The 16040-nt window shown below is 33.5% G+C and overlaps 2 protein-coding genes across 2 annotated transcripts; both read left to right on the forward strand.

Annotated features, from left to right (window-relative positions):
* Positions 1-493: 493 nt before the first annotated feature.
* On the forward strand, positions 494-3784 carry LOC131594383 (uncharacterized). The gene is made up of 6 exons (XM_058866499.1): positions 494-1131; positions 1848-2062; positions 2146-2413; positions 2501-2586; positions 2692-2783; positions 2953-3784. The coding sequence occupies exons 1-6, from the start codon at positions 814-816 to the stop codon at positions 3198-3200; spliced, it is 1227 nt and encodes a 408-aa protein (XP_058722482.1). The 5' UTR covers positions 494-813; the 3' UTR covers positions 3201-3784.
* Positions 3785-9892: 6108 nt separating this feature from the next.
* On the forward strand, positions 9893-14854 carry LOC131594384 (kinesin-like protein NACK1). The gene is made up of 15 exons (XM_058866500.1): positions 9893-10099; positions 10507-10747; positions 10837-10926; positions 11035-11135; positions 11245-11361; positions 11461-11542; positions 11628-11695; positions 11805-11864; positions 11946-12070; positions 12209-12407; positions 12520-12630; positions 12708-12800; positions 12897-13847; positions 13942-14270; positions 14378-14854. Exons 2-15 carry the CDS (start codon positions 10510-10512, stop codon positions 14703-14705), a joined length of 2892 nt encoding a protein of 963 aa, XP_058722483.1. The 5' UTR covers positions 9893-10099; positions 10507-10509; the 3' UTR covers positions 14706-14854.
* The last annotated feature ends 1186 nt before the right edge of the window (positions 14855-16040 follow it).

A 16040-nucleotide genomic window follows, 5' to 3' on the forward strand; every position in this document is an offset into this window, starting at 1 on the left:
TTAAAAATAAGAATTTTGTGACTAAAATAAATATAATTGTAAATTAAAATAAAATAACTTCTACATGATTCTTTCTATGAATTTTTTTACCAAAAACATCCTGGTTGAATTTTATCAACAAGTCTTACTTACACATATGAGGTTTTATAAATTATTCAATTTTTTTTATCACCACGGGTATAATCCGATTAGAGGGATCAACTCTAGTACCAAGTGGATCAAACCCCCTCTCAATCACAGTTACAGAAGATCGAACCGCGGTTATTTCTATCAAATCCAACGTCAATTAGCACTGAACCAATTAACGATTGATTAAATTATTCAAATTTAACCCAAAGCTTTAATCACTTAAAAAAAATAGTCATTTAATAATCTTTTTTACCCACTAAAAGTTCTTTTGTCAAATAAAATTTACACACGAAAATCACATTCCTTGAATTGGACCCACCAACATCAAGTACAAAATACTAAGAAACAATACTATCCCCCGACATGTAACACCAAAATTTCCTTGTCTTCTTCTCTCTTCCAAACTTCCTACTACACAACCTTCTCTTCCTTTCTCTCTATACAATCCTCCACATCACGCATAGTTCCTTTCATATTCATTCAAACTCTCTCTCACTCCATCAATTCACTCACCTACCCCTTCTTCTCTTCACAACAATCTTTCCTTTGATCTCCTTTTTCTTCACTCATACTCTTATAGTGTTGACCCAGTTTTGATTTTTATGAGTTTTGTTTGTTTTTCATTGAAAAAATGAAAAAAGAATAGATTTTTTAATCTGGGTCGTGTTGATTTTTTGTTGGAAAATGTTTGGGACTTCTCTGCAGTTTAATGGTGTTCGTGGTGATGATCGGTTTTATATTCCGGTGAAAGCTAGGAAGAATCAGAATCAGAATCAGAATCAAAATCAGCGTAAGAAAACTCAGAGAGATAAGTGTGGTGGAAGTAAGAGTGAAGATTCTGTTACAAAGAGTGGAGTTGTTGATTCTGATAATAGGAATCTGAATGAAGATTCCTGCTCTTTGGACAAACCATCTTCTTGTTCTTCTGTTGAGTCTGCAAGTAACATTGATAGATTCTTGGAGTCAACAACACCTTTAGTTCCAGCTCAGTTTTTCTCTAAGGTTGTTGATCTTTATCTGTTTTTTATTCAATTATGGTTATGTTTTGTCTTTAGAGTGTTTGATTTGTGCTTGGTTGGATTTGGAGTTTACAAGTACAACAACCTTTGTTTACTGTTTTTGGTCTGTTTCTCAGTTTGTAGCTGTTGTTGGAATAGGTTAATGTTGGTTGCTATGTTAGTTTCTGGATCTGAACTCCTTCATAGGAGCAATTTATTTTGATTGATTTGTTTGAGCTAATATACCAGGTTAAACAATTGCAAGACTATTTGAGAGAGTTTACGGAAATAACTTATGATGTAGTCATGATTTGTTATTTGCTTAATTTCATAAACTCTTTGAGATAGGATAGCTTATGGGAACAACTTATACATAAGCGCTTAATTAAGTTGTTTAACCAAATAGGACCTAAGCCTTGCTTATTCAGCTATTTAATCCGTCAGAGTTGGTCTGATGGTGAAGACTTGGGTACTGAGAGTATGCTCCTCTCAAGTTCTCAGGTTTGAATCCTGGTAAGTTCTCAGGTTTGAATTCCGGTAGCTGCTATCAAACCTTGTGTTGGGCCAATGCATACAGCGCAAAAGCTCTGGCTTTAAATAGGCCCTCCGCTAGTTGGCAGTGAGATTGGTTCCTTTGGATTAGTTGGTCGCAAAGCCGAATATCAAGCTTTCAAAAAAATAACTTACTTGGGACTTGTTTTTGTTATGTTTTTGATGTAGACAACAATGAGAGATTGGAAGACTTGTGATGTAGAGTATCGATCATACTTTGCGTTGAATGATCTCTGGGAATCTTTCAAGGAATGGAGTGCCTATGGAGCAGGAGTTCCTTTGTTACTTGATCAAAGAGAATCTGTTGTACAATATTATGTTCCTTATTTGTCGGCAATTCAACTATATGGTCAATCAGCTAAGAACTCAATTTCTAAGCCAAGGTATTTTCATCTTCACAGGTAAAGTCATGCTTTGTATATTTTCCATTTCAGAGTAACTATATTTCGTTTTCTTTTGTCATTAGATGCATTGGTGAAGATAGTGACAGTGATTACTACAGAGATTCAAGTAGCGACGGAAGCAGTGATAGTGAGTTTGGAAAAAGGACTAAACATTCTATAACACAAAGAAGTAGTCAATGTCAAACAGGTGATGCTTCTTTACGAATGAGCAGACTATCTGTACAAGAGGGATTTTCTAGCGATGAAAGTGAAACTGGGAATCCTCAAGATCTTCTTTTCGAGTATTTTGATCAAGAACCTCCCTATGGCCGTGTGCCATTGGCTGACAAGGCGAGTGTCGATTTTACTTAATGCGTGGCTTATTTGCTGTTATTTTGAGTAATTTATCTCATCATATATCCGATTGTATTTTGACAGATACTAGATCTTGCGCGCCACTATCCTTGCCTCAAGTCGTTGAGAAGTTGTGATTTATTGCCAGCCAGTTGGTTGTCTGTGGCATGGTGAGAATAATAAATTGAACTCAATCGATACGAATCTCTTTTGTGTAGCTATTTGGACATGAATCTCTATTGTGCCCTCTAACATTCTGCAATGCTATTGCTTAGGTACCCTATATATCGAATACCATCAGGTCAAACATTGAAAGATTTAGATGCTTGTTTTCTTACTTATCATACACTCCATACACCATTGACAGGTAATCATGGAACTTTAACCCTATGCTTGAACTGTAGGGGCATTGAAGTTTTCGCTTACCATTCATCACTTATTTTGCGACATAGTTATTAGATCTACTCATGCATTGTTAATATTTTTCACACCTTTTACCACTAGTATATCTTAATAATTTGTTTTGATTCCTTCAGGAAATGGGGGTGCTCATGCTCCGGTATTGCTTTATCCCAATGACATAGATGGTGTAGCAAATATATCCTTATCAACTTTCGCAATGGCGTCTTATAAGTTAAAGGGATCTATTTGGATGAAAAATGGAGTTGGTGACAATCAGTTAGCGAATTCGCTCTTGCAGGCTGCAGATAACTGGTTAAGGCAGGTTCAAGTGAATCACCCGGATTATAAGTTCTTTGTGTCGCATGGCACATACCATAAGTGAACCAAATGACTCGACTTATACCATTACATTTTCATGGCTAAATCCTAAAGCTGTTAGCCTTAAGTTTAAATGTTCGTTGCTCGACACAAACTTGGTATAATCTGCCGATTGTTGCGACTGCTAACGTGGGTTTGTGTTACACCTCTAAGTAGCACAAAATATGAGGTGATATCTCAATTGAAGAATGAAATAGAGATTGTTGCTAGAGTGAAAATAATAATTAGAAGTGAAAAAGAAGAGAGTTTTGTAGGTAGATAAAAAGTGTCACATAAGTGGAAAAGGTCCCAATGGAAAGGGAGAAAGAGCTAGATAAACGGCAAAGATGGCTAAGGCTATAGCTTCCCATGGAATATAGGTGGAATACAATCCAAGCCTTTTTTTTCTGTTCAATAATGGCTGAGTTTTTCAGACTTGAATATTTACTGTAGTTATGTTGTGATTTAGAAAGAATGAGTGAAATATGTAATTTTTTTGTGCAGAACAAGGTACAAGTTTGGTTCTATATAAATAAATGTATGTATGATAAACAACTTGTTACAATGGTGTGGTGAAATAAAGAGAGAAAATAAGAAGGTAGTTTGTAATATTCTCTTGTTTCAAAATCTACATGAGATTTAATACACTCTTTCATGCTTATAACTATTGAACTTGGTGCATATAGATGGCGGGTCGTCTGAATCGATATGCAATATTTATTCTTTTGAATATATTCTTCATGCTTAGTGTTCTGTACTGGAACTAGGGCCGACCATCAATGTTAGTACTCCATCGCTCAAGTCAGGAAGAGAATGAAAAAAGAAGTTTGAATAAAAAAGATTTGAATACCTGAGAAATGTTGCGTTCTCTTCTTTAAATATGAGGATTGATTAGCAATCAAACGCGTGCGATGAGGCGTGATGTGGTGAATCGTCAAATCAATATCGACGCCTAAGATAAGGTTTGTGAGAGAGATTACCAGCTTGGTGGGGAAAAAGAGTCCACCTATTTTGTGTTAAACGTTGCCCTTCATTGCTATTGGGCTTTAGGCGGTCCGAAACAGATGCCCCTAAGCCATTGATTATGCTTTGTAGGGTGAATGTTTGTAACATGTCTCTCTGCACGACCACGAAACCCGAGGACGTGGAAGTTTTTGATGGGAAGTCGGCGCTTTTTTAGAACAAGTACATTAAATGTCTTTCTTGTAAGACACAACGTGATATTGGCAATGGTTGACATATCTCTCTCGCTAGTCAGTAATAATGTTCCTACTTTTTTAAGGGCACTATAACGCTTTTTGGATCGTTTCGAAAAAATCTCCACCATTGGTAGTGCAAAGTGATCGTACGATCCTCATTGCTCAAATAGGGTATAAACGACTTTTGAAGCGTTATTTTGCCATTTCAACTGTTATTGACATGGAAAAGAGAGTGTTTATGCTTTTTTGTTGCTCTTTTCTGGAAACATTTTTCTTCAAGCATTGTATCAACTTCAGGTGACTTCATTCGTTGACGTTGGCCTTGCATGTTTGATTGTTCTTTTACCTAAGTTCCAACGTTTAACTTCCTGCTTCTGTTTTCCTTCAACTTCTTTAGGATTTCTGGAATAATGAGTGTTTGAGGTTGCTTACTTGGTACACTGTACATACATTTGTTTTCTGTTACAACATATTTAATCATGGTTATCAGAGGAGATTTCGGTTTTTATCAGAGGAGATTCAGCTGAATCAAAAGAAGTTTAATCCTGGAAAATCACAGGAATCAAAAGTTAATTCCCACTAACAGCGCCAATGTTCCGTACTAGAACTAGAATTGACCGGAAAGAGTGGATTCACATTTTGTTGCGGTGGTTCGAAGCTTCCGATGCTCAAGTTAGTGAGTGAAAAATGAAATTTGAATGAAAAATGAAATTTGAATGAAAAATGATTTGAATACTTGAGAAATGACATGTTCTTTTCTTTAAATAGGAGAATTAATTAGCAACTGAATTGTGTGATGAGGTGTTGGATGCGATCAACCGTTTGATCAATTTAAACGACTGGAATAAAACTTACCAAAAAGATTATATGTTTGGTAAGGAAAAATAATCCACTTATTTTATATCAAATGTTGTCCCTTTTCGTAATTGATACACGGTCCAAACACTTATTTATTTAAGATGCTACTAATATTTGGCTGCATTAATGTGTAGCATTTGGAAAAGTATGAATGGAGCTAATAGAAGTGTAAGTGTCAATGCCATTAAAAGGGTCGATGATGATGGCATGACCGCTACTATGTGGCTGATGACATGTTATGCACGGGATGTCGATGGACAACCTCAAATAATGAGACAGTTTGGTTTTAATTGGAAATGAAATAAATGTTATGGTTGAATTTCAAAAACATGTGTTGAAAAATAGTACTAAACTTAATGCAGAATGTTGATTGATTGGTGGTATAACAATTTTTCCTTACATACTTTGAATACTAGGGTCTCTTTCGTTATAGTGTGAAGGGCAAGTTGGTAATGTGACTCTTCCAAAGAATATGTTCTTAGAGCTGTCTAGTTAGGAGACAATGCAATCCTACCGACATGAGTTAGTTTAATAACATATTCATAAGATTTAAGATAACTATATTCTCTGCCCTACAAAGGGTTAAATATTATTAATATTATCGTGATTAGTTATCGCAACAAAATATAATAATATTATCATGATTAGTTATTGCAACAAGATATTGTTCTTGTTATTTTAGGTCATGATAAGATGGATCATACTTCTTCCGTTTCACAACAAGTGATTCATTTGAAATAAAATTATGTCGCAAAATGAATGACTCATTTTAATTTTTAATACACTTTTTTCAATTCAATTATCTAATTAATAAAAATTTCACTATTCCCAATATATGATAAGAGTATTAATCTATATTTATCTCATTTGTTGGTATCTCATATTTAACTTTGACCAGGTGTAATTAGTCGTAGAATTACAAGCCTTACAAAGTCTGTTATAACTATCATTGATTATACTATTTTTTTTTCTAATCAATAAAGTTCATTAATTTTTCATCATTAAGAGGTACCAACTTCATTCTAGATGTGACATCGTCTCCAAGATAATTATTATATAGTTAACGGGAAATGCTAACGAGTATTTCAGATACTCTTCAAGTGTTTAAAATAGTAAGATATATATATATATATATATATATATATATATATATATATATATATATATATACATAATGCTTTGAAAATCAAAATAATTGACTTTTTTAAATAATATTTTTTTATTTGATATTCTTAAAGAGTGCTTTCGGGACACTCGTTAACATAACCTAACAGTGAATAACCCTATTTCATAATGTGTGTGCATGTTTGGATTCAACTCATGAGATTTAGAATTTGAAAGAAAACATAAACCTACATATGGGCGTTTCCATTGCAATTGGAATTAATTTTGAAAATTAAAACTCTTTCAATCCAAAAATAAAAGTGTATGTGATTTGGTCTAGTCTTAGATAACAATTTAGAGAGAAAAAATTGATTTAAATCAATCCAATTTAATGCAGTTTATTTTGGTTTGAATTTTAAGAAGAGATCTTATTTTTTATTAAAGAACTTTATTCAGGACATAGCAAACAGTTAATTAAATTTTCCTCCACTAATGAGATGTAACACCAGAATTCAACATAATAGCAACAACTAGTTCAATAAGATTTATATTTCTTCTCTTTGTTTTACCATTCATTTCAAGAGAATATATTGGAGTCGTTTCATGTACAATTCCATGTTATTTATATAATTTATTAAGTAAACTAGAATCATACCCAATTCCCCTACCACTACGAAACTTTTTAACCTTTTTACTAAATTGATTTTCAATTTTATTAACAAGAATATCATTCTTAGTGATGTGTACAGATTTATCCCTATAGACTGACTAAACCTTGTCTTACTCAGAAGAAAAACCAAAAACAATATCCTTTATAATCTTAGAAATATCAATGGCATCCTTCAAGATTAAATTCTTTTCAGGTAGGGACTTCAGCTTCAGTTCTCCAATATCTACAACATTTCCAACAACACTTTCTTAATCATATATGTTTTAAACATTGCACGATCATAACAGACATGACCAGAGGATTCAATGTTTATCCAACAACCGTCAAATTCACCAATCATGTTGATCTTAATGATCAAAGCAATAAAATGCTTACTAGTTAGTTTAATTTATGCATTAGGGGCAACACAAGATTGTTGCATAGAAATTGGAGAAATTGAGTCCCTTAAAAGGTTCTCATTCTTAATTTGACTCACAATATCGTAGTTCTGATTCTTTAATTATTTGTCAAATGACTTTAGAACTACATCAAATTTTTTTTTTGTTGTTTGAAAAAACCAAGACTTTTTCTTTTGGATATTATCTTTATGATTCTTCTTCAATTCAAAAGCGAGTAATCAGACTCTCAATTAAAATTCTTTTGTTTTTTGGCGAGTCAATTTTTCTTAAGAAAAAACTTTAAAACAAGGGGGTAGTTTTTTAATAATTAAAGCAATTTAATTGTTCATCTAAAGACATACCTTCAGTTTTGATGTCATAATCAATCTCTTAAAGCTCGTGACATTGAGCCTCCACAAACCTTTCGTCTATACCATTTACTTCTTAAGGAGGATCCTAACAACATACTTCTTTGCTACAATTTCTTTGTGCCATATTTCTTTTTCAAAGCCTCTCAAACTTGTTTTGTAGTATCACACCAAGTATAATAATCATATAGATTATTTGCAAGTTTATTCATAATATGATTTTGTAGAGATAATAATCATTCACTATCCATAAGATGATTTCTTTCCTAAGATGTAAATCATTCACTTTAATATGTGCAACAAATTCAGCTACAACACTAATAAGTATTCCGTCTTAAAATGCTTGATTCACGATTTTTGAAAATTACCAATGAAGAAATTATCGGATTGAGTTGCGGATTAGGTCGCTCTCTTGAAGACATTTTGCGACACTGTTCAAAATTGTGCAAAGTAGTCACTCAACAACGATGGCTCCACGATAAAACAACTCAATTCTATACTCTACGATTACTACTTGCACGATAGGTAATCGGTCGAGAAATGCATCTTCTGATGGTACAAAGACCATTTGAATATGGTATAAATATCACTCGTAGTATCTGGTATAAAAATCAATCGCAATAATTTCTCAAACGAGGATAAATTCAAATAATTCTTTAAAGAAAACTCAATAATGGTCGTTTGAGCACTCAAAAATGATTTCTCAAACATAGAAAAATTCAAGTAATTCTGCAAAGAGAATTCTAAAAATAATAAGCAATGGAAAAATATTTCAAAAGAAAAACAACAAAGCAATCATTAACTTCTAATTCTCAAACACTTAATGAATTTGGAAGCCTCAAATCGGGTCCCCCCAAGAAAAAAAGATTTGTGGAGTTTGAATTAGAAAAACTTTATAAGGATCCTAGTTTTAAGGTAAAAATGTCAGATTATCATCCAAGTGATTGAGATTAAATTAGAAGATATCATTTGTAAAATGGTTCTTGTCAGCCAAAAGTGATTAATTTTCCACAAAGAAAATTTTGAGATACCTCTCGTAATTTAAATCAAATTGGTATTTAAAATATGGTAGTTGGTTGGAATATAGTCAAAGTGAAATTCTGCATATTGTTTATATTGTTATCTTATGAGGTCACGTGTTGAAGAATATCAAGATTGCGGTGATGCCTTTATAATATAAGGCTTTACAAATTGGAGAAAAAGTGAATGGTTTCAAGTTCATCTTAGAGATAAAAATAACTCTCATAATCAAGCAAGGAGAAAATGTCAAATCCTAATGAAACAAAAGCAACATATTGAAGGTGTCATTAGTACAAAAATAATTTTTTAGCTGAAGTTGTTAAGTTAGTTCACCTGCCACCTATCTATTTTATTTTAATTATAGTTGCATACACAAAATTTTGATTTTCAAATGTTAAAATTTCTCTTTTTTTCACGGGATATTGTAAGCAAAATACCTAATTTATTTTAATTAACAATTATTTTTATTTGAGAGACAAAATTCTTATTTTTCAAATATTAAAATTTGTCTTTTTTCACGGGTTACTATAATACCTATTTTATTTTAATTAATAGTTGTATTTATTTGAGACACACAATTCTTATTTTTAAATATCATTTTTTTCTTTTTTCCATTTAGAGATATTTTTATTTATTTTTTTATAATTATTTAATACAATTAAATTTAAATTAATATTATTTTTTTTATAATTAAATAACTAATACATCTAAATAAATCTATATTATATTAAATAAATTTTACTAGTATTTTATTAGTTTAGTTAAATAAAAGATATATTTTATTGTTTGACAAACCATACAAAAATAAAACATAAGATAAGATGAGTTTAAACTTCACAAAGAAAAACACTTTTTCCTTTTTGTCTTCACTTATCACAAAAAACAGCTGTAACAAAAGAACACAAAAACGTTAGATTAGAATCTCGAAACCCGGGTCCTACTACAATCTTACCATCATATAAACGTTAGTTCAAAAGCATAACTAAATTAAATTAATATTTATATTTCTCAATTAATTAAAACCAGTAATAAAGTAAATAGTTCCGAAGAAAAAAACAAAAAAAAAGAGAAACTAGCCGTTAGAGTTTCACCAAATTCAAATCAAAATGGAAGCGTAGTAGCACACACAAACCATTACTCTTTCGTTCCATTTCAATAACCATAATCACTACACAAAGAACTAGAGAGAGAGAAAGAAAGCAATTACTCTGTACAAAATCCAAACCCTAATTTCTAGCTTCTCCGCTATCTTCGTGCACGCTTTCTCAGTTTAATCAATTTTACTTACTCATCTTGTTGAATTCAATTCAAATCTTCCTCAGATTAATGTGAGTTTCCATTTCAATTTCCTTTTCGAACTCTCCGATCGATGAAGTTTCTATTTATGCTAATTTTTTCTATCTAAACTTTTATTTACTTTCCTATTTTATTGTTTTTCTTAGTTTATTAAGATCGTGATAATTTGTTTCCTTTTTTATTGAATCTATCAGATCTCACTTTCAATTTTAATTTTAATTTAGAAAATTCACAGAATCTGCAATTTTTTCATTTTAATAAGTTGAAATTCTCTGTTTGAAGTTTAATTTTAGCAAAATTCACGTCACATTGGAAATCTAAGATCTAATAAATCAAGTTGGATCATATGATAAGGAGCATGAAATGTTTAATTATCGATGTTGTTAGGCTAATATGTCAATTTTGTTGATGATTTTTGTGTTTACTATGACTTGTTTAGAAGATGACTGTGAGAACACCTGGAACGCCAGCCTCAAAGATAGATAGGACACCGGTATCGACTCCTGGAGGGCCGAGAGCTCGGGAAGAGAAGATTGTGGTGACAGTGAGATTAAGGCCTTTAAACAGAAGGGAACAATTGGCTAAAGACCAGGTGGCATGGGATTGCATTGATGATTATACGATTGTGTATAAACCGCCACATAATGAACGTGCTACTCAACCGGCATCCTTTACTTTTGGTATCCACATTATCTATTCAGCCATGTATAATTTTTAACTAATGTCACCTAGGCCCTTAGTTTTTGATGAAATTGGTTTCTCATTGCAGACAAAGTTTTTGGCCCTGCTTCTTTTACCGAGGCAGTATACGAAGAAGGAGTAAAGAATGTCGCATTGTCTGCACTCATGGGGATCAATGGTATTGTATTCGATGTTAGATATTTGTATCATTATCATTGTGTTTTGACCTCGTCTGTGATTTGTGTCTTTGATAGAGACTCACACTGCATGCTTATTTTTGTTGTAGCTACTGTTTTTGCTTATGGACAAACTAGTAGTGGAAAGACGTACACAATGAGAGGAATCACAGAGAAGGCTGTCAATGATATTTATAACCATATAATGAAGGTAAGTTTGCTAAATTCTTTTAAAGTTGTAATTTATGTATTTAAAGATTGGATAGGATTTCAAAAGTTGTTAATTTAGGCTTATCTTTTTCTATTTCCATGATTTACAGAATCCCGAGAGAAATTTCACTATAAAAATATCTGGACTAGAAATATACAATGAGAATGTAAGGGACTTGTTAAATTCAGAACCTGGTCGAAGTTTGAAGCTTTTAGATGATCCCGAGGTAAACATTTTTCGTATTCAATTTAACAAACATGCAATTCAGTAGCTTCCTTGTCCTAAATTTTGAATTCTTTATTTTAATATCCTTTGTGTAATGTAGAAAGGTACTGTGGTTGAGAAATTGGTGGAAGAAACAGCAAAGGATGACAAACACTTGAGACATTTGATCTCCATTTGTGAAGGTATGATACTCTCTTAGGCTCGCAATGAGTTATAAATGTTTCCTTATTCAAACAGATTAATATATCAAGTTTATTTGTTTTGCAGCTCAAAGACAGGTGGGCGAAACAGCTCTGAATGATAACAGCTCAAGGTCTCACCAGATAATAAGACTGGTATGTGATAGTGAAAATCCTTGCTGGAATATAAGATGATCTTTTTCTTCTATTTCAGTCATTGATAACATGTAAACATTTCTTTTCTTCCTTTTGATGTATATTGCAGACAATTCAAAGTACTCTTCGCGAAGAAGCAGATTGTGTGAAATCTTTTGTTGCGACCCTGGTAATTGCAGTTTCCTTATATATATATTAAAATGGATACCATAGTTCTCATTGACTGATTAGTTTGTGTCAATGAATGAAGAACTTTGTTGATCTGGCTGGGAGTGAGAGGGCTGCACAGACACATGCAGATGGCACTAGGCTCAAAGAAGGCTGCCATATTAACCTTAGCCTTATGACCCTTACAACTGTTATCAGGAAGCTCAGGTCAGAGTCAGTGTTGTTTTTAGGAAATTGATTAAGTTGTTACCGTGTTGTTATCCCTTTGCAGTGCCATTAGAACTAATTACCTCTTGAGATTTCTTCTTCTTCTTCTGATTTCCTCTTTCCTATAATCATTTACAGTGTGGGGAAAAAAAGTGGTCATATACCTTATAGAGATTCAAAGCTCACGCGCATTTTGCAACATTCCCTTGGTGGGAATGCACGCACTGCCATTATATGTACCTTGAGTCCAGCATTAACCCATGTAGAGCAATCACGAAATACCCTCTACTTTGCTACTCGGGCTAAAGAAGTTACAAACAATGCTCAAGTAAACATGGTAAGTACCGAGAAGTCATAGTCCCCTTGTTGTTTTTTTTTTTTTTAACTTCAATATTTCTCCTTTTACTACTAGAACAAAGCTTATCATCTTTTTCAAATGCTTTGTATAGGTGGTACCAGAAAAGCAGCTTGTTAAACATTTGCAAAAGGAAGTGGCGAGGCTGGAAGCAGTGCTGCGTACTCCTGATCCATCTAAAGAAAAGGATTGGAAAATTCAACAGGTAAATTGAAGAATAGAAATGATTGTTAGGAACAAGAATAATACCATAGTACTGATATTGTTTGCCTATAATTCCAGATGGAAATGGAAATTGAAGAGCTGAAACGTCAGAGAGATCAAGCACAAACTCAAGTCGACGAGTTACGAAGAAAGCTTCAAGAAGACCAGCAGGTCTCAATCTGTCTGCATCTTTCTCTCTCCCCCAGCCACACACACAGATTTTTAATTTATGTCAACTGATTTTAAGACAATTTTTTATAACTTCAGGTTTCAAAGCCACTTGAACCAGCACATTCTTCTGCCAAGAAATGTTTATCTTTCACTGGTGCATTATCGTCACCGAAATCAGGGCTAGGGTGTGAAAGAGTGAGAAACACGTCATTAAGACAGTCCATGAGGCAATCATCCACTGCTCCTTTTGCCCTTATGCATGAAATACGCAAACTGGAGCACCTTCAAGAGCAGCTAGGCGAAGAAGCCAACAGAGCTTTGGAAGTATTACAAAAAGAAGTGGCATGTCATAGGTTAGGTAACCAAGATGCAGCTGAGACAATTGCAAAGCTGCAATCAGAAATAAGGGAAATGCGTTCCGTTAAGCCAGCACCTAAAGCAGTTGTAGTTGGAAGCATGGTTTCTGTCAACAAAAGTGTCAGTGCTAATCTAAAGGAAGAGATTACCCGTCTTCATTCACAAGGAAGCACCATCGCAAATCTTGAGCAGCAGCTTGAGAATGTGCAAAAGTCTATAGACAAGTTGGTGATGTCTCTTCCTAACAATTTTCAAACTTTAATAACCAATGAAGCATCCCCCAAGCATAAAAAGGAACATAAAAGGAAAAAGCTGCTTCCTTTATGTTCAAATAACTCTCCTAATCGCCCGAACTTTATTAGATCCCCCTGCTCACCATTATCTACTACTCAACAAGTTTTGGAATCTGATATTGAAAATAAAGCCCCTGAGAATGATGACAACATTTCAACAGAAATTCATCCAGAGTCCGAGAAGGATACTCCCTCAAAGAGTGAGGAAGCAGGAGACGTTACATCAAAGGAAAATACTCCAGGTTACCGTCGCTCTAGTTCAGTTAACATGAAGAAAATGCAGAAAATGTTTCAGAATGCAGCAGAGGAGAATGTAAGAAGTATAAGAGCATATGTGACAGAATTGAAAGAACGTGTGGCCAAGCTGCAGTACCAAAAGCAGTTACTTGTTTGCCAGGTAGATGATTATATTTGCAAATCTTCCTTTAATTCTCCATTTCTTGTGTTTCCATTAGCCTTTCTCTCGTGTCCTTATATTTTGATGCATTTAGGTACTTGAGCTTGAGGCAAATGAAGCTAATGGCCAGAACATAGAAGATGAAATGGACATGGGTGAACCAGAGGAACCTCAAGTTTTGTGGCAAGTAACATTTAAAGAACAGCGGAAGCTAATCCTTGAATTATGGGATGCATGTTATGTCTCCATTATTCACAGGACCCAGTTTTATTTGCTATTCAAGGGAGATCCAGCTGATCAAATATATGTAGAAGTCGAACTAAGGCGTTTGACTTGGTTGCAACAACACCTAGCTGAACTTGGCAATGCAAGTCCAGCTCCTAATGTTGGAGGCGACGAACCAACTATCTCACTATCATCAAGGTTCCTCCTCTCTGAATATTTAAAACACTTCACACTCTCACACAAACACTACTAGGTGAATTATAAATGAGAATTTTTCATTGAATGTATATTACATGTTATTGCAGTATGAGAGCATTGAAAAGAGAACGGGAATTTCTCGCCAAGAGATTGATATCACGTTTGACGCCAGAAGAAAGGGAGACATTATATATGAAATGGGATGTGCCCCTTGAAGGGAAGCAGAGGAAGATGCAATTTGTCAACAAGCTTTGGACAGATCCTTATGATCAAAGACATGTAGAAGAAAGTGCTGAAATAGTTGCAAAACTGGTGGGTTTCTGCACAAGAGGTAACATGTCCAAGGAAATGTTTGAGCTGAATTTCGTGCTTCCTTCCGATAAGAGACCATGGTTAATGGGCTGGAACCATTTGACAAACTTACTTAATTTGTAAATCAGAAGTGCCATTTAATTGTTGTATATGGAAATTAATTCTGGTGCCTGTTTGAACTCAAAAAAATATTATTGTTTTGGGACCAAAGTTAGTTCCAATAAACCAATTCATTTCATTGGATTCCCAATTATAAGAGATTATTTTTTGAATTGTTGTTGTGTTATGGAGGCGGAGTACAAGTATATTTCTGTGATAAATGTCGGTGATTTGAATGCGATCAACAAAGTCTTTTCTGACTTCACCGGAATTATTTGATATTTCATTTAACACGCATAGTTTCAATTTTGCTCTGATTAAAAGTTTTATTTTGTTAGCATCATTTTGCTATGATATCAATTTTCTGTCTTTAATCAGTATTAAAATACAATACAATAATAGTTCACATTTAAATAACTGGTATCTATTGTCTCTGTTTGTTCTTAATTATTTCATTTATTTTTTATGAAATGCTCTTCTCATGAGTGAATTTCCCAAACAAGTTCATGCCAAAGTCCAACCTTAACTAGAGCAGTATTAATTATTTCATTTATTTTTTATCAAATGCTCTTCTCATGAGTGAATTTCCCAAACAAGTTCATGCCCAAAGTCTAACCTTAACTAGAGCAGTATTAAACAGAGAGAAAGAGAGAGTATTGTTAAGAAGAAAGCATAATCTACAACATTGCTTTGAATTATAAATACATATTTTCTTAACAACTAATGTGATATAAGACCACATCAAAGAGCTGAACGGAATTACATTCAATAAAACTTATTCTTTTACTTCTGAAACATTCAAGCACACTCAAACATTGACATTAGACACGACTAACACATAGACATAAATAATAATGAGAAAACATAAATAATTGAATGTCGGTGTCGTGTCGATATCAGACCAAACACCAAAGACATATTCAATTTGAAGTATAGTATCTCTGTCAAGTGACTTTTACCATAGTTTAAAAACATATAGACATCAAACCACACAAAATACGAAATTATTTTATAGTCTGAACTCTCAATGGACCAACTCTTTAAACATTTAGCACCTTGGGAAGGGAGTTCCACAAGTGTTAGCAACTTTCCTTGCATTAGGAGTGTTAACAAACTTCCTAAGATTGGGATTCTTGAGGTATTGGCAAAGGCAAGGTCTTTGTTCCTTTATCTTGGAGCAGCATAGTTTAGATGGAGGAGTTGAAGAAGTGATTGCACTCACACATGAGCTAAGTTGCACTGGACTGCATGTTACTGCCATTGACACTTCAACATTAACCAAAAGCAGCAAAAGGAAGGTGCAAATAGCAATTTGTGCTGTTTTCATTTTTTCTTTTCAATGTAGGAAGAATAGGATTT

This window comes from Vicia villosa, linkage group LG4 (assembly GCF_029867415.1).
Source record: "Vicia villosa cultivar HV-30 ecotype Madison, WI linkage group LG4, Vvil1.0, whole genome shotgun sequence".
Lineage (NCBI taxonomy): Eukaryota > Viridiplantae > Streptophyta > Magnoliopsida > Fabales > Fabaceae > Vicia > Vicia villosa.